This window comes from Biomphalaria glabrata, chromosome 1 (assembly GCF_947242115.1).
Source record: "Biomphalaria glabrata chromosome 1, xgBioGlab47.1, whole genome shotgun sequence".
NCBI lineage: Eukaryota > Metazoa > Mollusca > Gastropoda > Planorbidae > Biomphalaria > Biomphalaria glabrata.
Window position 1 is genome coordinate 10,814,829 of NC_074711.1, and position 17,551 is coordinate 10,832,379.

Genomic DNA, 17,551 nt, shown 5'->3' on the forward strand with positions numbered 1-17,551 from the left:
ACCTTCTCCCGTTTTATCTCTTTTCTTATTCCCATCTTTCTCTTCTTGTCTCTTTTCTTAATGTTTTATCTGACAGACAATTTGTCGACATTTAAATAACATTCTTGTATATTTCTATTGTCTCAGACTCTCGAGATGGACACACAAACACAGGTGAAGTACCGGTATGTCAAGGTCCACTTTCAGACCTTACAGCCCATGCAGCTGATTAGTTTTCATTGGGTGTCATGGGGTCAGCACAGTGACCAACCGACCTTACTTAAATGAGCCATTATCACTTTTTTTTTCTGTTCGTAGTATTGAAACAGGAAAAACATTATTAAAAAATACTTTAAAACAAAAAAAAAAAAGCTTATACGAAGTGTAGCCTAATTTTATCAATTAGGTTTGATCAGTCATGTAATTTAATTTGTAATAGCAATAAATCTTTGCGATAATATTTTTACCAATAGTTTAGCGCTATTTCAGGTTTTTAGCTTTCTCACTAAGCTATGATCCTATCACTTATCTGGACCAGTTGAGAAAATGGGGAAAGGAGGGGGGGGGGGGGGAGAAAGGGCTATCTGAGTGGATTTTCCAGTAATTGGTTTTTAAAAGCATTTACAAAAAAAAAAGGAGGGGGCGGAACGACCCGAATTCGAACTCGTGGCTCACGCCTCCTCCGGCCGACGTGCTAACCACTCTGCTAGTGAGGTAATTATGACTAGAGAAGATTGGTCGTTATGACTAGAGAAGATTGTATATTATTTCAATTTAGAGCGACGGTCTATAAAGGGCACTAATTCGGCTTATACCACCATTTCAGTTAAGTGTTTCTCTTGTTCGCGTTACCGGTACCAAAAAAAAATAATTAATTACCAATAGTTGATTTACTCATTGTTTTTTTTTATATTGGTTCTTGTGTTGTCACGTAAAACAAATAATTACGCAAAATTGCAGCTTGATCCGAGTATGGATGTCGGAGAAATAACCAGACAGACAGACATACAGACAGACAGAAAGCGTTGATATGAACTTTGTAAAAAAAACAAAAACAAATCCACTAGTGATAGTAGACAAAGCTCAAGGTTTGGTCTCCCATGCAAAGTCTACTGGCTTCAGTATGTATTTGTGTGAGAGTCTCGCGCGATACCACACGAGGCTCTGTAATGAAATGAATCTAAATGCACAACTATGAGGTAATTTGTTAAAGGTTATTATAACACAATACGTCATTTAGCCTAACACCTGATAAACGCTGGTATATTTTATGACATTTTTATTTTCTACGTCTGGCAATAATCTCATTTTTTTCATTCACCCCAAAATTCGTGACCAACCCTGGTACAGTACCAAGCGTACCTACTTAAAGGTAGAAATGGTACACACACATTTTTATGGGCGTCTCATTTCGTCAACAAGTTGAATATTCGGCTTAGTGGCCACTCGAGAAGTCAATAGAATGTTTGCTACAGTGAAATGTGTGATACATAATGGGCCGGAACAATTGGTGTGTAGACGTGGAAAGGTATTTTTAGATTTTAACAACACCCCTCTCGCCCTCCGCCCCAAACAAACGCCATTGCGTCTAGAGCGTCTTTCTAGAACTACCGACCTTTATTAGAGATTTTCATTGATGGTGAAAAACTATAAATAACTTGCTTTTTATTTTTGGTGCATCCGGTGTACAGAATAAAGGAAGTGTTGTTAAGCTAGGTCATTTTTTTTAAGGTCTATGAGAATTTTGTGCATTTTTTGGCTTGTCAGAATCACATTTTCTAAGCTCTTCCGTTTGTAGCTCTTAAATCTAGTTGGCAACATTAAATTTAATTTATCGTCCTTGACATTGTTTAGTTTGTCGAGAAAATCTCCACTGGAGAAATATCTAAATGGCATTCTCTGCTCGAATTTACTCTTAGTGATAAGTGTCACCATTTATGATTGGGTAGAACAACTTCGCTTGATCTTACTTCTTTCTTATAACGAGGCAAGGAGAACGCTGCGAATATAGCTTTAACAAAAAATTGAAAGGTCATCGAAAAACTGACCACCGGGAAAATGAGGTACTGAAAAAAATATGCCGTTGGAATAATTAGTACTTTAGAACCTGAAAAAAAACTTTTTAAATAGCGCCTTTGATATTGTAGATGGATACTGGATACTAAAGGCCGTAAGGTGCTTAAAATCAACATTACATTCAAGATCGACGTTGCTATTACAAAGTTACATTTATTTACCGTGCACATCTGTCCACGGTGTTAAAAGTCTAAAATTTCTACAATGCTCATTTTTGGGTGGCCAGTTTTCTAGTGACCATTTTCATGCTCCCTGTTCCCGAGATGTTGCTAATAATATGAGAAAATTATTTTTTAGTACGTGTATATAGGGTCAATTCCTCAATATAGGTCAGTGGCGTGTTTGCAGTTCTCAAGTTGTCATTTATTATTCTCAACTTTAGCCCCGTTTGACTTTTTTTGTTCTGTTTCTCAACAGTGGTCTGCTTCATCTGCTTAGTACGTCCATACCAACTATTTTGTGAAATGTTAAACCCTAGCTCTATGGTTAAACGTAATGATGAGTTTGCACTTGCCTATATACTCTATGCTCCAAAATGCACGCCCTAGTCGTAAGAAATCTATAGATGTAAATGCAACACACACACACACACACACACACACACACACACACACACACACACACACACACACACACACACACACACACACACACACACACACACACACACACACACACACACACACACACACACACACACACACACACACACAGGAGCGCGCGCATTTATTCTGGCTAGAGAAATGAACCAAATCGTTGACTTTGGGGGTAGGGAATGTTTCCGATAACATTGCGAGGGATAGAAATGAGGGAAGGAGGATCGCACTACAGGGGTCAAAGATCACACAACCTCGCTTTGAGCTTTGCAAGTACACACCGATTGGAAGGCGGAACTCTGAGTGACTCATTAAATAATCATTATGGATTAAGTCTTTAGAAGAGGACTGAACTAGAAACTTGCCTGTAAGGGAAAAAAAAGGCAGCCTAATATTTGCATTGCTTAAACAGACTTGAATTGGATGTCAGTTATTAAGACGTAGGTATAAACTTCAAATGAGGCGATCGTGCAAATACAAAATGTACATGGCTACGTATGACTAAGTCAAGAGTATACATATTACATTACTGGTCGGATATTACCCGCGGCCTGCGGGCCTTAGTTTGGGCATTACTGATCTACTGGATTGGATTTAGATTTATGTCAAACATAGAGAACGTTCCTTTCACATTTTTACAAAGCTTATATCAACTCACTCTGTCGGTCTGTCTGTCTGGTAAAAAGTATGTACACGTTATTTCTCTCATGTCCAATCTCGGATCAAAAAACCTATTAAAAACCTATTACAGTAAGATGCACCCAGATATCCTTATTCTTTCTCCCCCCCCCCCCATTTTCCCAACTGGTCCAGATAAGTGATAGGATCATAGCGTATTGAGAAATCTAAATGCATGAAATAGGGATAAACAAAAACAATTGGTAAAAAAAAATATTAATCGCACAAAATTTATTGTTCTAATTACATGACCAATCCAAACCAATTGATACAATTACACTTCGTATAAGCTTTTTTTTTTTTTAAAAGTATTTTTTATGTTTTCTTGTTTATTTTATTTAAATGTGGAGTGTGAAAATGGGATTAGCCATTTAGCCGACATATTCATACAAATATAAAACTTCTGTGAAACAGGTAGGCTATATCTGATTTGTTTAAAAGTTTCGTTATTTAATTGAGATTTTTTTTTAAATGTATTTTTAGGTTGTGGGAGGGACACGGTCTCCGCCATGATCTAAGGAGCACCTATGCCAAGTTGTATCTAGATCGTTCAAGTGGTTTGGATTTTTATTCCGGGCATACACCCAGACATACATATTTACATACACCTTACATTTAATTAAGTATATTAGATATAGAATGTTGAAGTACACACGTATATAGGCCTTTATATGTTTCATATTATATCAAACCCAGTGTCTGTGTCACTACAGTACTTGCAGCTCAACAAATCTTTCTATTATTCAAATCTGAGTATTTGGTCTTCATGCCCAAACTCTAAATCTCAAAATCTATCATCGCATCCTTTAGACATAAACGAAGACATTTGTCTAAGTAATCGTAATCTTTGCTGCCCTTTTTTGTTGATATAATCAGTGCTTGCAGTAAAATTGAATTTGTTGTCTAAGATAGTACTAAGATGTTTAAAAGTTTGCACTATTTCAATGGTCTCTCAAGCGACAGAAACAATATCATTTTCCTTCTTTTCCCTACGAAAATCGATTATCATTTTTTGTTATAATTCATTATAAAAAAAAATATCTTTACAGTATTTTTCAATATGTTCTATTTCTCTAAAATACTCATTTACGTCTGAGCTCTCAGAGAGCAGGGCAAGAAGAGCCGCATCATCAGCGAGTTTTGTGAAGGAGAAAAAGGTCTACTATGGCCTCCTTCAGTCGCGAAGCGACTATGGATGGTCTATGGTCTATCGGATTGAAAATCATTGGTGTACAAAATGAACCACAATGGCGATGTCAGAGCCCCTTGGGGCGCCTCTGTGTTAACTATGCGTGCATTTGATATTACATTGTTTACCCTAACCCTCTGAGGTCTCTGGGTCAAAAATTCATTAGCCCATAATATTATATATGGACCAATCTTCAACTCTTTCATTTTTTCAGTAAGTAAATGAAGTTGTATGGTATTAAAAGCTGATGAGAAATCAATAAAGAACAATCTTACATAAGTGCTAGGTAAGTCCAGATGTTTGTAGATAGAAATTTAAAACATTTAAGATGGCATCGTCTACATTACACTTTTACCCTTTTAAGTTAGCAAATTGTAAAGGGTCCAACTTACTACAAAGATAATTCAGAAGAAACATTTTAACCACTTTTTCTAAACATTTAGACACAATGGAAGTAAGTGAAACTTGTCTAAAGTCATTCATTTCCTTTGGTTTGGAAACCTTTTGGCACAGGTACAATCTTGGACGACTTCCACACAGATGGTATCTCATGAAAAATAGAAATAAACTTCATAGAATTCTAAATGCTGCTGGTAAAATCATTGGCAAAAAAAAAACAACAACAACAACAAAACATTGGGCAGACACTGAACTATATATCACTTTGTATAATTAGGTAACACTGTGAGAACAGCAGACTGACTTACACAGAGACATGGGGTAAGAAATGCCTAATGACGAGTACTAAACATGAATTGAACTTACTAAGTACGTGTGTAACAATACTACACTCTCAAAAAATACTTGTGTGACAAACAAAATAGTCTTGATATCATACACACACATTAATTGTGTAACGAAAACAAATGTTGGGGGGACGGGGCGAGAAGGTGGTAAGTTAGACATGCCTACGAAAATGTATTAAATGCCTACTATTGGTTTGCACCCTCTTCGTGTGTGGAAGGGAAAAGTTCTTGGAATTCGCAAGCGGCTTTACCGATTTTCCTATAAAGTTTACAGTTTATGTATATCTTTCGGAAAAAAAAAAGTAGCTAATCGGAGACACACTAAAACTCTGGTTTGACCGTTATATTTTACATAATTTTTTCATCATTTTAAAATCAAATTTTGGTTTACGTCTTTACGTCAATGAAATCACTGCGAATGACGTCAAAGAAACAAATATTTTTCAGCGGGAGTACTCCTTGCAATAATGAAGCATTACAGGAAAGAAATGGAATGAGAAATGATAGACCATTATCATCTTTCTAAAGTAGGAAATGATTTTGTAAAAAAAAAAAATGGATTTTAATTTCAATTTGAACTATTTCTTAGAATATATTTTGCCCCCAGATTGGATAAAGGTCTATGTACGCGTAATCCAATCTGATACAAAAAATAGTGCAGATCAATAGCTCTGACTTACTTTTACCACATTTTAAAAATGAACCCCTCCCCCTTTTTAAAAATAATTTTCTATAATTTTTTAATATCGTAGTTTGAATACAATTAGAACAGTCTATTTAGCCTATATCTATTTTGTTGTAACTTTCAATTAATTAGTATCTTATGATTAAAAAGATTCTCAAACAAAATGTTTCTTTCATACCATAACTTTTGTTTACTTATCAACGTATCCATATCTTACTTAGTGTGTTGAAAATCCAAATATAGAATATAAAATCTAGAATCAGAATACATAAAATTATTTTAAACATTATGCAGCTTTTACTCTTATTTTCTAGCAGGTAGAGATCTAATTATAATCGCACTGGATTCAGTAATCACAGGCTACAGAAAACTTTCAAATTATATAGTTCAGTGCGTTTAGTTTCTCAAAGTGCCAGTTTGTCAGAGTGATCTCTCTTGAATACAAATCAAAACATCACCATGACATGGTGATGCCTTATCATTTTATGCCTTATGATGCTCTAAATTTTTTTTACATGTTTAAATTATTAGATCTAGATTAGATCTATGACTAGAGTCTATACATAGAAATAGCATGATAATTTCTAGATATCTAGATAATTTAAACCTTTTTAATATCGAAAATACAAAACCAAACAATGTACGATCTGACAGATGACTTTTTAAATTTGGACGTTTTTGATGACGATAGTTTATCCTCAAAATCAAAACGAGCAACCTGTGACAGATGCAAGTAAGTTTAGTACCGGTAATTAGATTTCTAGATCTAGGTTTTTTTTAGTAGATAGATCTATGAAGAGTGATGGTCTAGTCCAGATCTAGATCTAGAATAATCTAGATTCTAGATAAAGTAGAGATCTACATCATCTAGAATTTTAGATCTAGTGTGAGAGTCTATTCTACTTCTAGGTCTACGACTCGTCACTCTAGGACACTCTAGTCTAGTAGGTTAACTACTAACTAGGCATCGATTATATAATTAAATTATTAGATCTTTAGTATTATATTTTCTATCTAGATTTCTAGATTCGATCGGAATCGATCCAATCTAAATTCTAAACCTAGATCTACTTCTACTCTACTCTAGATTAACAGTCTAGATCTACATTATCATTATAATTAACAAAGCTAACTCGCAATAAAATCACATCTTTACACTCTGACATCCTGTAGTGTGTAGTTGTCTAGTGTACATTTTATGACAGCGCCACTTCACTTGCATCATTCACACTACTTAGGCACCAACCAATTCAAACTTATTATCGCCATAGAAACACACACTCCATAAAATTTAGTCATTATTATTACAGTGTTAGTTTGTTTTTAATGGATGTAAGATCACTTGTCTAAGTATTTTGGTTTCATGAGTGACTATATAATTAAATGAATAGCCAAGATTTTGATTTGTAAAACAGAAGTGCATTATATATATATTTTTATAATGCAAAAATTCATGTTTGAAAAGTTTTCTGGATCTTTGCAAAGGATGCTTGAACAAAAAAAATGCATTGAAGTTGCAATGATTCCCTTGATTCACTGAAATTTGTTTCCAATCATCCTGTTAGCTTCATTTTAGATCCAAAATATCCCAAAAATGCGTTGGAAAAAAAAACAACATTGTAAAGAATGCTGCCTCCACTTTGAAATTAAAATACCAATTAATATTTCCACTTCTACTTGTCGTACGAGGATAAATATAGTGTAGTTCAAAAAGTTCTTTTGAAAAATTAAGGTTTTATTCTTGTGTATTATTAGTGTATTATCACTTTGAAATTTTTGTCAAACTACCTAACTACAACAATTTGAATGAGGAGTTCAATAACTAGATGTCACATGTGTGTTTGTATGTCACTCTTGACATCACACAATAATGACTGACTAGTAGGGCATCAACCGTCTGTATTATACTTATTAGGTCACTTTGCATGTGTGTATGAGAATAAAGCAGATCCCTCTAGATAACTTTGATTTGCATTAACTAGATATAGGGTTGAGGTGGAGTTACGGGATACTGGTAGAAGTTACTGTCAGTGATGGAAACAAACCAGAAAAGTCGATACCCAGTATTATAAAGGCAGCATGGAGCTAGCTATCATGGTTGATTGGTCATTGTTCAGTCATTTCAACTTCTTTTAGTTACCGGTACCAGTTGACAGAAATCTTTGTTGTTTTGTGTTTTTTTTACTTACAATCCCACCCCTCCCCCAAAATCATATTCTTCTAATTTTTTTTAGATCTATTGGTAGCATTTGAGAAAGCCTGTCACCATCAGTCAACATTTTCAGTGCAATATCCAAGGCAGTAGCACAAACTTTATAAATTTTTTTAAAGCCTTTTTTTTATCAGCTTTAAAGGGAAACTCTAATGGTTTTTCAAATTTGAGTTATTGACATATTTATATTCTGCGTTAAAAAAATTGTAATAGTAAACATTTTACCATTTTTTATTTAAATGCTTAGAAACATCTATATTTAATAAATTAGACAGTAAATTATTGTCACTTAAAAATGGGTTTCTTTGAGATTTTTATTTTAGATTAGGCATACGCCACTTCCCTCAACAATACTGAAAGTGAATCTAGATATAACCAATTGTATCACTTCATTCTTACTGTGATTGTTAGGCTAAGTGATGGCCTAGTCTATAGCTAAGGTGTAGTTATATATATAGAGAGAGATCTAAAAACATGAGGAACATTTTCATCTACACCCCTCCCTGTCTCAAAAAGTAAATAGATCATTTCTGACTGATTCTAACAAACTGTTGTGTATAAGGCTAGCCTAGGCTATTTGTCTATAGTCAGTCATGACAAGACAACCAAATGATAGTGTTTGTTGAGTGGTCAGGCGAGAAAGTACACACTGCCGTGGTTAGTCCAGCATGTAGATCTACTCTTAACACATATTTTTTTTCTTTGCTTACAAGATCTAGATCTAACTGCGCACCTATACCTAGATCTATCTCTTTTATGAGATTGTAAACTTTGTTGAATGGTTTTCCTTTATACAGTAAGTCAGTAGATTAAATTAATAGGTTTGTGTGACATCACATAGAAACCCGGTGAAAATCTTACCGTTTTGGATGCACAGAAAAATTACGTAAAAAAAAACCATCAGTAACTAAGTTATTATTGAAAATAAAATAGCAAAAATGATATATATTCATTTTCTATCAAATCCCATTTGAGTTTCCCTTTAAATTTTGTGACTGAAAAAAGAAAGTTTTCCAATGTTCTTTGCCAGTGGTGTCTCTGTGACTTATATCAAGCTTGGATCTATGTCTGATTCTTTTAGTTTGAATAAATGTTTCATTATTTTATTTAGGTCAATTTGCAGGTTTAGAAGTAAATCCACTCAAATCTTGACAATGAAAGAATTAATTTATTATGAAAACATAACACATCCATTATCATGAAAACATCTGTCACAATAAATTGCTGCAAGACTTTTGACACAAATCCAACACAACTCAGTAATAACCTACTAGTATGCCTTTTGTACTTTATTGTATGGTATCAGTATTTTAAAGAAACATAGAGTGAAAATTTTAGTTGGCCAATACTGTTTATACAAACTCTCAATGTTAAATATGTGATCACGACAATTGGTTCACTAGAACCAGGTGTTCACCAACATGTAGCGCACCAAAAAATGTCTCACATGTTATTAGCTCACTGACAATTGGTTTACACTATGAATAACATTTACACTTCATTTGTTTGTATTGAAAGTACCAGCTGGGACTAGTGTTATACATTTAAATTGTTTTTTCTATTCTTTCTTTTTTTTTCTATTACTTTGTCTCCAGTAATAAAGTCTTTCTAATGCATAACAACCCCACCCCCGAAATCATTTTTTAAATCTTATAGTAAACTTGTGACCAGCCAGCTGAATAACTGTAAAGGACCTTCAATTGTGCACCATTTTTACTTTCCCTTTCAAGATGAAGCCTTGCTCTCCCCACTCCTAAGTCTATGTGATTGGATCAGTCCTATTTAGGGTCACCATCTATGTTTACTCTGTATTTATTGTATCTACCCATTCGTCTGCATACTTGAGTTAACACCTATAGAATGCTTACCAGAATGGCACCTATGGAAGTAATACAACTTAATGGGACAGGGTATCATTCTTGTAATTGAACCATTGTTGGGTGAATCCATTACAAGATGAACCATTTGTCAGGAATGAATTGTTGTTGAACCAGGTGTCTGTGAACCACTGTCTTGAAACCATTGATGTTTCAATCTTACATAAACAAGTTTAATAATAACCTAAAAAAGTTTAAATTACATTGTAAACAAGTTAAATAATAACGAAGATAAGCTTATTAATATCATGCTGTTTACTAATATACTGTGAACTTAAGAGGCTTTAAGAAAATCATCACATGAATGGGAAATTTAACATTTTAAATATACCAGAACAAAAATGTTTAAAATATTTTTTTTTATCTTTTCCAATAATGTTTTTTTTTTATTCAAGTTCTATCCATGAGTTTGTTTTTAATTTACTTGAGTTCAACATAGTACACTTTTATATCACTGGATGGATGTGACTTATGGGCATTCTAAAAGCTCAAAATCCCAGTCTTTAGGATGACAATGTTTTTACCACCTAAACCCCCTTTCTAATGTAACGTATTAATTCTTATTGTTAAATTTACATAGTTAAGTGCTATATATAATGTTTCATTATAAACAAGCATTTTTCTATTCAACAATTTTTCCAGCAAAGTTAACCTGTAATTAAATTTAGCTGTTGTTTTCTTTTTTAATAGAGACTTTTTTTGTGGGTAATATGAGTTGATAAGGTTTATTAGTAAGTAAGGTTTCATATCTACAACAATAATCAAATGACTTTAAAAAAAAAGTGTTTTTTTTTTTTTTTTTGGTTGTTACAAAGTTGGATTGAAGTCATCAATTTTAAATTGATCAGTTTTGCAACACACATCCAATAGATGCACAAATAGCATTGAGGCATGCTATCAACTGGTCATGACTATGTTGACAAACTGTGTCTTCTTGTTTGCTTCAATTATCAGTTCCGTTATCTTCTTGTTTGCACATTTAGCTGAAGTGATAGGTTTACTAATTGGTCTCAATAGACAGGTCTGTCATACAAATTTAGAAGGGTAGTGAAGATAGCTAGTTGAACATACATATTAAATTATGATGTGTAGTTTAAATTTGGTAGTGATACTATCATTTAATGTAACTGTAGCAGGACAGTTATTGATGGTTGAAATAAATTTTGTCTACTTTGTAGAAATATGCTGTCTTAGTTTTAGGGTTTCTGAATCAGATTTTAGCGGGGATATTTGAAAAGAATATAGATAGAAATAGTTAAAATAAAATGTGTTTTTTCTTTTGTGGCCATATTCATACAAGTCAAGCACCTTAATTAAAGTACTGGTACTGACAAAGTTACGTTTGGGTATACAAAATTTGTTTTACAAGTCCTATTTTCCAGAACATTTTTTAAAATCTAAATTCATTGAATCCTAAAAAAAAAAAACACTTTTTCTTTCAGCTATTTCTTTTTGTAAAATTTGTCCATTTACAACATACTTTGTTTACTTTGTTATTGTGTAAACAGAAGAGAAGGGGAAATATTGATTCCAGTTTATAGAAAATAGTTTTTGATTTTTTGTTCTGTATTTTAGTCCATTTCAGTGATTAGCTTCAAATAAAATATGTAATCATAGCCAATGTCTCTTTGGGATGGACTGACTTGTTTTTCTGTTTTACTTAAATATCTACACGTAGAGTAACCTTCTGAAACTGGTGGTAAATGTTTACTTAGCACTTCTTTAAAAAATATTTATTATCTTATATAAAACAGACGTTACTTCAAAAAAGAAGATGATTACGCCATGCATATTAACCAATGACCTAAATTCTGCCAAGTCACTGGTTTTCTTGGCTAGCTCAGGCGAACCCATTCCACGCTCTTATAGCGCTATGGAAGAGGGAGCATTTGTACTAATTTGTCCTAGCACTGTTATATTACTGTTATATTACAAAAATAAATCTTACAGTCAGTAAAAGTAAAATCCTAAAATAATAAAGAAAAGAAAAGTGCTAAGTAAATCAATTGGTTCACTTGGTTCACTCTATGCTCATTTTCAGTATGAGGCTGAAGAATATGATTTTGTCAGATGGGTGGGATTGCAAGTAATTTAAAATAATCTGAAAAATAACAACAAAGATATCTGTCAACTGGTAATTAAAAGAGGTCAAAATTACTGAACAATGACCAATCAACCCTGATAGCTAGCTCCATGCTCCTTTTTTTTTCCCCAGACCAACGGAGTAAGCTTTTTCTTTTTTTTTAATTTCACAATGAAACAATGCTGACAGATAAGATTTCATTAAAAAAATAGCAGTATAAATATTTGACTAATTTTAATGTTTCACTTTGTGTCATCTTACATCTGAGTACAGGTAAATTTGTTTCCCTTGCATGACCTTATGTAGTCTGCTTATTTACCTAGCATGTGTTGAAAGCATTATGTAGGTGCATGATGTCATTCTTGTACAAATGTAAATATCTTAGAAAATGTTAGCAAATATCTTGCCATCATTTCATGTAACTCATCTCTTTTGCTTTTATACATAACCAATCATTGGCTGAGAACAATGCAGATATCGTGAAACCCTGGTCTACACAAGACTTACTTCTTCTGAAACTTTATTCTCAGCAAGTGTCTGAGAAGTTCCATCTTTGTTCTTCAGCCAGGATAGATGGACTTTGCCTTGCTGTCTCACAACTAAGTGTTCAATAGATGGTCTATGCCTCGCTGTCTCACAACTAAGTGTTCACAAGATGGTTTATGCCTCGCTGCCTCACATCTAAGTGTTCAATAGATGGTTTATGCCTCGCTGCCTCACAACTAAGTGTTCAATAGATGGTTTATGCCTCGCTGCCTCACAACTAAGTGTTCAATAGATGGTCTATGCTTTGCTGCCTTACAACTAAGTGTTCAATAGATGGTCTATGCTTTGCTGCCTTACAACTAAGTGTTCAATAGATGGTCTATGCTTTGCTGCCTTACAACTAAGTGTTCAATAGATGGTCTATGCTTTGCTGCCTCACAACTAAGTGTTCAATAGATAGTGTATGTCTCGCCGCCTCACAGTTAAGTGTTCAATACGCAAGCTTGAAATGTGACTTTATTATCATTCAATCAATTGAAAAAAACTTCTATTTTAACAGGCGACCATTGAGTGTGTGTTGGTGTCCATATTTACCTCGTCAGCCCCTGCAAGTTCAAACCAATATTTATATTTTACAACATCCTTTTGAGGTTTGTACACATCTGTTTTCAATTTGTTGCTTTTATTTAATATTTCTTTTTCTCTCTTAAAGAGCATTTTTATGTAATAAATAGTTTATTAGACTATTGACTTATCATGTCCTTTTGTCTAACAGGAATCTAGGTGTCTAAGAACAGTTCCTATTTTACAAAATTGTTTGGAACCAGAAAAATGTCAAGTTATTATAGGGAAACGTTTTTCACAAACAAGGTAATCTTTGAAGCTTTTTAAACATTGGATCCTTTATGGTGCCCCAACAGTTCACCAGATGAAGGGATAGGTGAAGGTGAGACTGAATTACTTTAATGTGGTCATTAATAAAAAGAAGCATTGCCACAAGTACAAAAATAATGATAGTGTATTTAAAAAGAAATGAATTGACATAATAGTCTGAGACCAAGTATCTAAATATATGTCTAGAATAATTTCTTGTATAACCTAAGTCTGCCTTAATCAAGAGTTCTAACATTTTGACAAAATGGTTGTCTAAAAGAAACATGAAAATCACTTAGTGTTCATCGTTTTAAAAAGACAATACTTCCTTTATACAACTTATAGAGCTATTATTTTTCTCTTAATAACTCATGAATGTTAGATTTTTAAAAAATGGAGCATTTTAAAATAATGAATATTTTTTATGATAGACCTTTTCTATTAATAGTAGAAGCACTGAACTACATTTTATATTTAAAGATACAGAAAAGTACATTGACTACAAATGTGGTACCCCCAAACCCAACTTTTTAAAACTGTTATGCTCTTGTCTATTCCTGTTTAGAAACCAAACACAGATGATTTTTTTTTTCATTTTCTTTTATCATCATCAATGTCATTGAGTTCCTGTTCTAAATGTCTGTGCTGCTATTATAAGGCTTCTTGTTTAATTCGCTGGTTTGACCGTTGAAACCTTATCAAGCCTATATGATTGGCCATTTGAGCCATACAAACCATTGCTAAGCCATACAGCTGTAAAAGTGATAGGAGTTGTTAATGGCCATCGCTGGTGTGTTTCAGGCATCCAGAACTTGTGTCTGTGCTGACTTCCCCCAACACTGTTCTCCTTTATCCAGGAGAGGATGCCACAGACATCTCATCATTAGCCACAGATCAAACCTACAATTTGGTCCTTTTGGATGGCACTTGGTCCCAAGCTAAAGGAATCTACTGCCAAAACTCCATTCTGAAAACACTCAAGAAGGTAAATGATGCAATATTTCCTCTGAGGTATGATGCAATATTTCCTCGGATGTATGGTGCAATATTTCCTCTGATGTATGATGCAATATTTCCTCAGATGTATGGTGCAATATTTCCTCTGATGTATGGTGCAATATTTCCTCTGATGTATGATGCAATATTTCCTCAGATGTATGGTGCAATATTTCCTCTGATGTATGATGCAATATTTCCTCAGATGTATGATGCAATATTTCCTCAGATGTATGGTGCAATATTTCCTCTGATGTATGATGCAATATTTCCTCGGATGTATGATGCAATATTTCCTCAGATGTATGGTGCAATATTTCCTCTGATGTATGGTGCAATATTTCCTCTGATGTATGATGCAATATTTCCTCGGATGTATGATGCAATATTTCCTCAGATGTATGGTGCAATATTTCCTCAGATGTATGGTGCAATATTTCCTCTGATGTATGATGCAATATTTCCTCGGATGTATGATGCAATATTTCCTCAGATGTATGGTGCAATATTTCCTCTGATGTATGATGCAATATTTCCTCAGATGTATGGTGCAATATTTCCTCAGATGTATGGTGCAATATTTCCTCTGATGTATGATGCAATATTTCCTCAGATGTATGATGCAATATTTCCTCAGATGTATGATGCAATATTTCCTCTGATGTACATCAAAACACACATTTTTATTGTATTTCAGCAACTGCAAGCTTTCTTCAGGAGGTTCTCACATGAAACTTCATCTTTTGTCTTTGTTATGAGAACACACAATTTAAAGTTGTTTACTTATTCCTTATTTTATCTGAGGTGCCAAATCAAAAGTAAAGAGACAGGGGGAAAGTTTCCAATGTGAACAAAAACATATTTTGTTAACCAAGAGCATTAAGGGATGGTGCATCCATCACAACAGCCAACCATCTTTACTTTCTTTAGCTCTTTGAGACTTGAATGTCCTTATACATTTTGTGTTGAGTTCTCAAACTGCCTAAAATAGAGCCTTTAGAGTTGTAAGTTGTTAGATAGTGAAGCATTAAGTTTCAGGACTAGCATCAACCTTGCAGGTTGTCTTGAATCAACATCTTGAACAACTTTGACTAACAACTCTTGATAACTTTAGAATTTAGTTTTACAGTATCCATTTATCTATCTTTTGTTAAAAAACTAGATCTATTGAAACATTTTAATAAGCAGATGTTTGGGGATAACAAATTATTTAACTATCTAATATATAAATGCAGAATGTAAGTAAATGTCACAAATAGAAATCAAAACCGTTTGACCAATCTTAAATTCTTAAATTTATCTCGAAGAACGAAAATTTTTAACAAATCTGGTAACCCCATTTTCACAGTATTTTGGATTAGCTATGTAAGGGAATATGGTTTTTCTACCCTTGTTCATAGTTTTTACAGCAAAACAAAATGAAACTTGAGTTTATTCTATAGGTTCAAATCAAATGTGATCAAAAAAGCAAATATGTGATACGAACCCAACCCTGCGACTCTGCATTGTCTACCTTAGAAACAGCAGCCATTGCTTTAGCCACTTTAGAGAGACAACCAGAGATCTTTCAGGTAATATAATGCTATAGTGCTTGAACACTAGTTTGTAGTTGGCATTTAGATTGTGTATGTTCTACCAAGTGTTTGTGATGTTTGTCTCAGACTTTGACCCACCCTCTGGTCGCTCTGTGCAACTTCCAACTGGAACATGGAGCTGAAGAGCATCAGAGCAAAGAGTACAAGGTAGAACATGGCCTGTGGACCAAGCCACTCCCTAGATCTGTTTTGAACCGTCTGGCAAGAAGAAATGCCCAAGTGTTGTATAACCAATAGCAAGAAACTCATTAGCAAGTCCACTCCTGATGATGCACTTGTTCTCTTGATGTCTCCAGTCTGTAGTGGATTCAAGCTTCTTACAGACACAGTTTTTGTTAAATCTAAATTTTTAATGGAATAAAAATTGCCTTTGAACTTTTAATGATTAGCTTTTTTTTTTTAATTGAATAATAAAATGTTTTGATTATCATAATTTTGATTTAAATATATTTTATTTGATTCTGTTTTCAATTTACAATGGAATTTAAGACGAAAATACTATCTTTTTATGCAATAATTTATAAAATCGTGTACCGGTAACTAAATTCTTTAGTCAATCTTAATTCAGTGAGATGGATGTGGGGTGGTATTTAAAAAAAAAAATACTTTCGGTTATGGAAAGCTTGTTAGAATAAATTTTCCTTTTGATGCCCAACATTGTGAAAAAAATTTGAAGTATTAGAACGTTTTCATCAAATATCACAAATATCAAATAATCAAAGATCCTGATTTGCTTTATCAAAGGCTCAAAAGAATCATTCTCTCTTCTGTCACGTATTAAGACAAATCATGTGTTGTTAATAACACCAGAATTTGTTTGGTGATACTATTATTCTAAAACTTACTAGAATCTGGTAGCAGACCTATAAATAGCCCATTAAAGTCCAAGGGCTCTATAAATAAACAGGGCTTTACCCCTTGACTGTCAGAGAAGTTATTTTAGAGCGACTTGCTGACATGATGGGTTGGAGGGAAATTCTCAGCAACCTTTTCTTAATTTTCTCTTTATGGCCTACTCTGTATCTTTTTGTCTCTCTGGCTTTATCTATGTTTCTGAAAAATGTTATCATTTCTCTCTCTCTCTCTCTCTCTCTCTCTCTCTCTCTCAGTGTTGTGGCTTTCTCTTGCAATCACGTACTAACATAGCTGGAAACCTGGCAATAGGAATTTAAATTACAAATTAAAGCTCAGAAGAAGGAAAAAAAATGAACTAGATGTAGACACACAAAAATGTTTCTTTAAAAAAAATGTAATTTTTCTTGTTATCCTTTAAAAAAAAACAATTGGAGATCCTTGAGGGAAAAGGTATTAATTGAATAAGCTTCTTTTTTTTTTTTCTTTCGTCAAAGACAAATTTCTTTATTAATGGGTTCCCTGATTTCACAATATAGATGTATCTATTAGCAAGCCATATTTAACGAACACACACACAAAAAAAAGTGAGTTATTTTCCGCTGATTTCACTGGTAACAAATGGCGT

The 17,551-nt window shown here is 33.6% G+C and overlaps 1 protein-coding gene across 1 annotated transcript; it reads left to right on the forward strand.

The window, feature by feature from the left end:
• Positions 1 to 6,395: 6,395 nt before the first annotated feature.
• LOC106067509 (tRNA-uridine aminocarboxypropyltransferase 2-like) lies at positions 6,396 to 16,453 on the forward strand. The gene is made up of 6 exons (XM_013226695.2): positions 6,396 to 6,682; positions 13,167 to 13,257; positions 13,383 to 13,477; positions 14,282 to 14,465; positions 15,919 to 16,047; positions 16,138 to 16,453. Exons 1-6 carry the CDS (start codon positions 6,588 to 6,590, stop codon positions 16,306 to 16,308), a joined length of 765 nt encoding a protein of 254 aa, XP_013082149.2. The 5' UTR covers positions 6,396 to 6,587; the 3' UTR covers positions 16,309 to 16,453.
• The last annotated feature ends 1,098 nt before the right edge of the window (positions 16,454 to 17,551 follow it).

Bases quoted from the DNA above. Each gene is read 5' to 3' on its own strand.
- LOC106067509 (XM_013226695.2), top strand. From the start codon at position 6,588: ATGTACGATCTGACAGATGACTTTTTAAATTTGGACGTTTTTGATGAC. The intron at 13,258-13,382 runs GTTTGTACACAT...TTTGTCTAACAG, and splicing joins TTTTACAACATCCTTTTGAG to GAATCTAGGTGTCTAAGAAC. The intron at 16,048-16,137 runs GTAATATAATGC...TGTTTGTCTCAG, and splicing joins GACAACCAGAGATCTTTCAG to ACTTTGACCCACCCTCTGGT.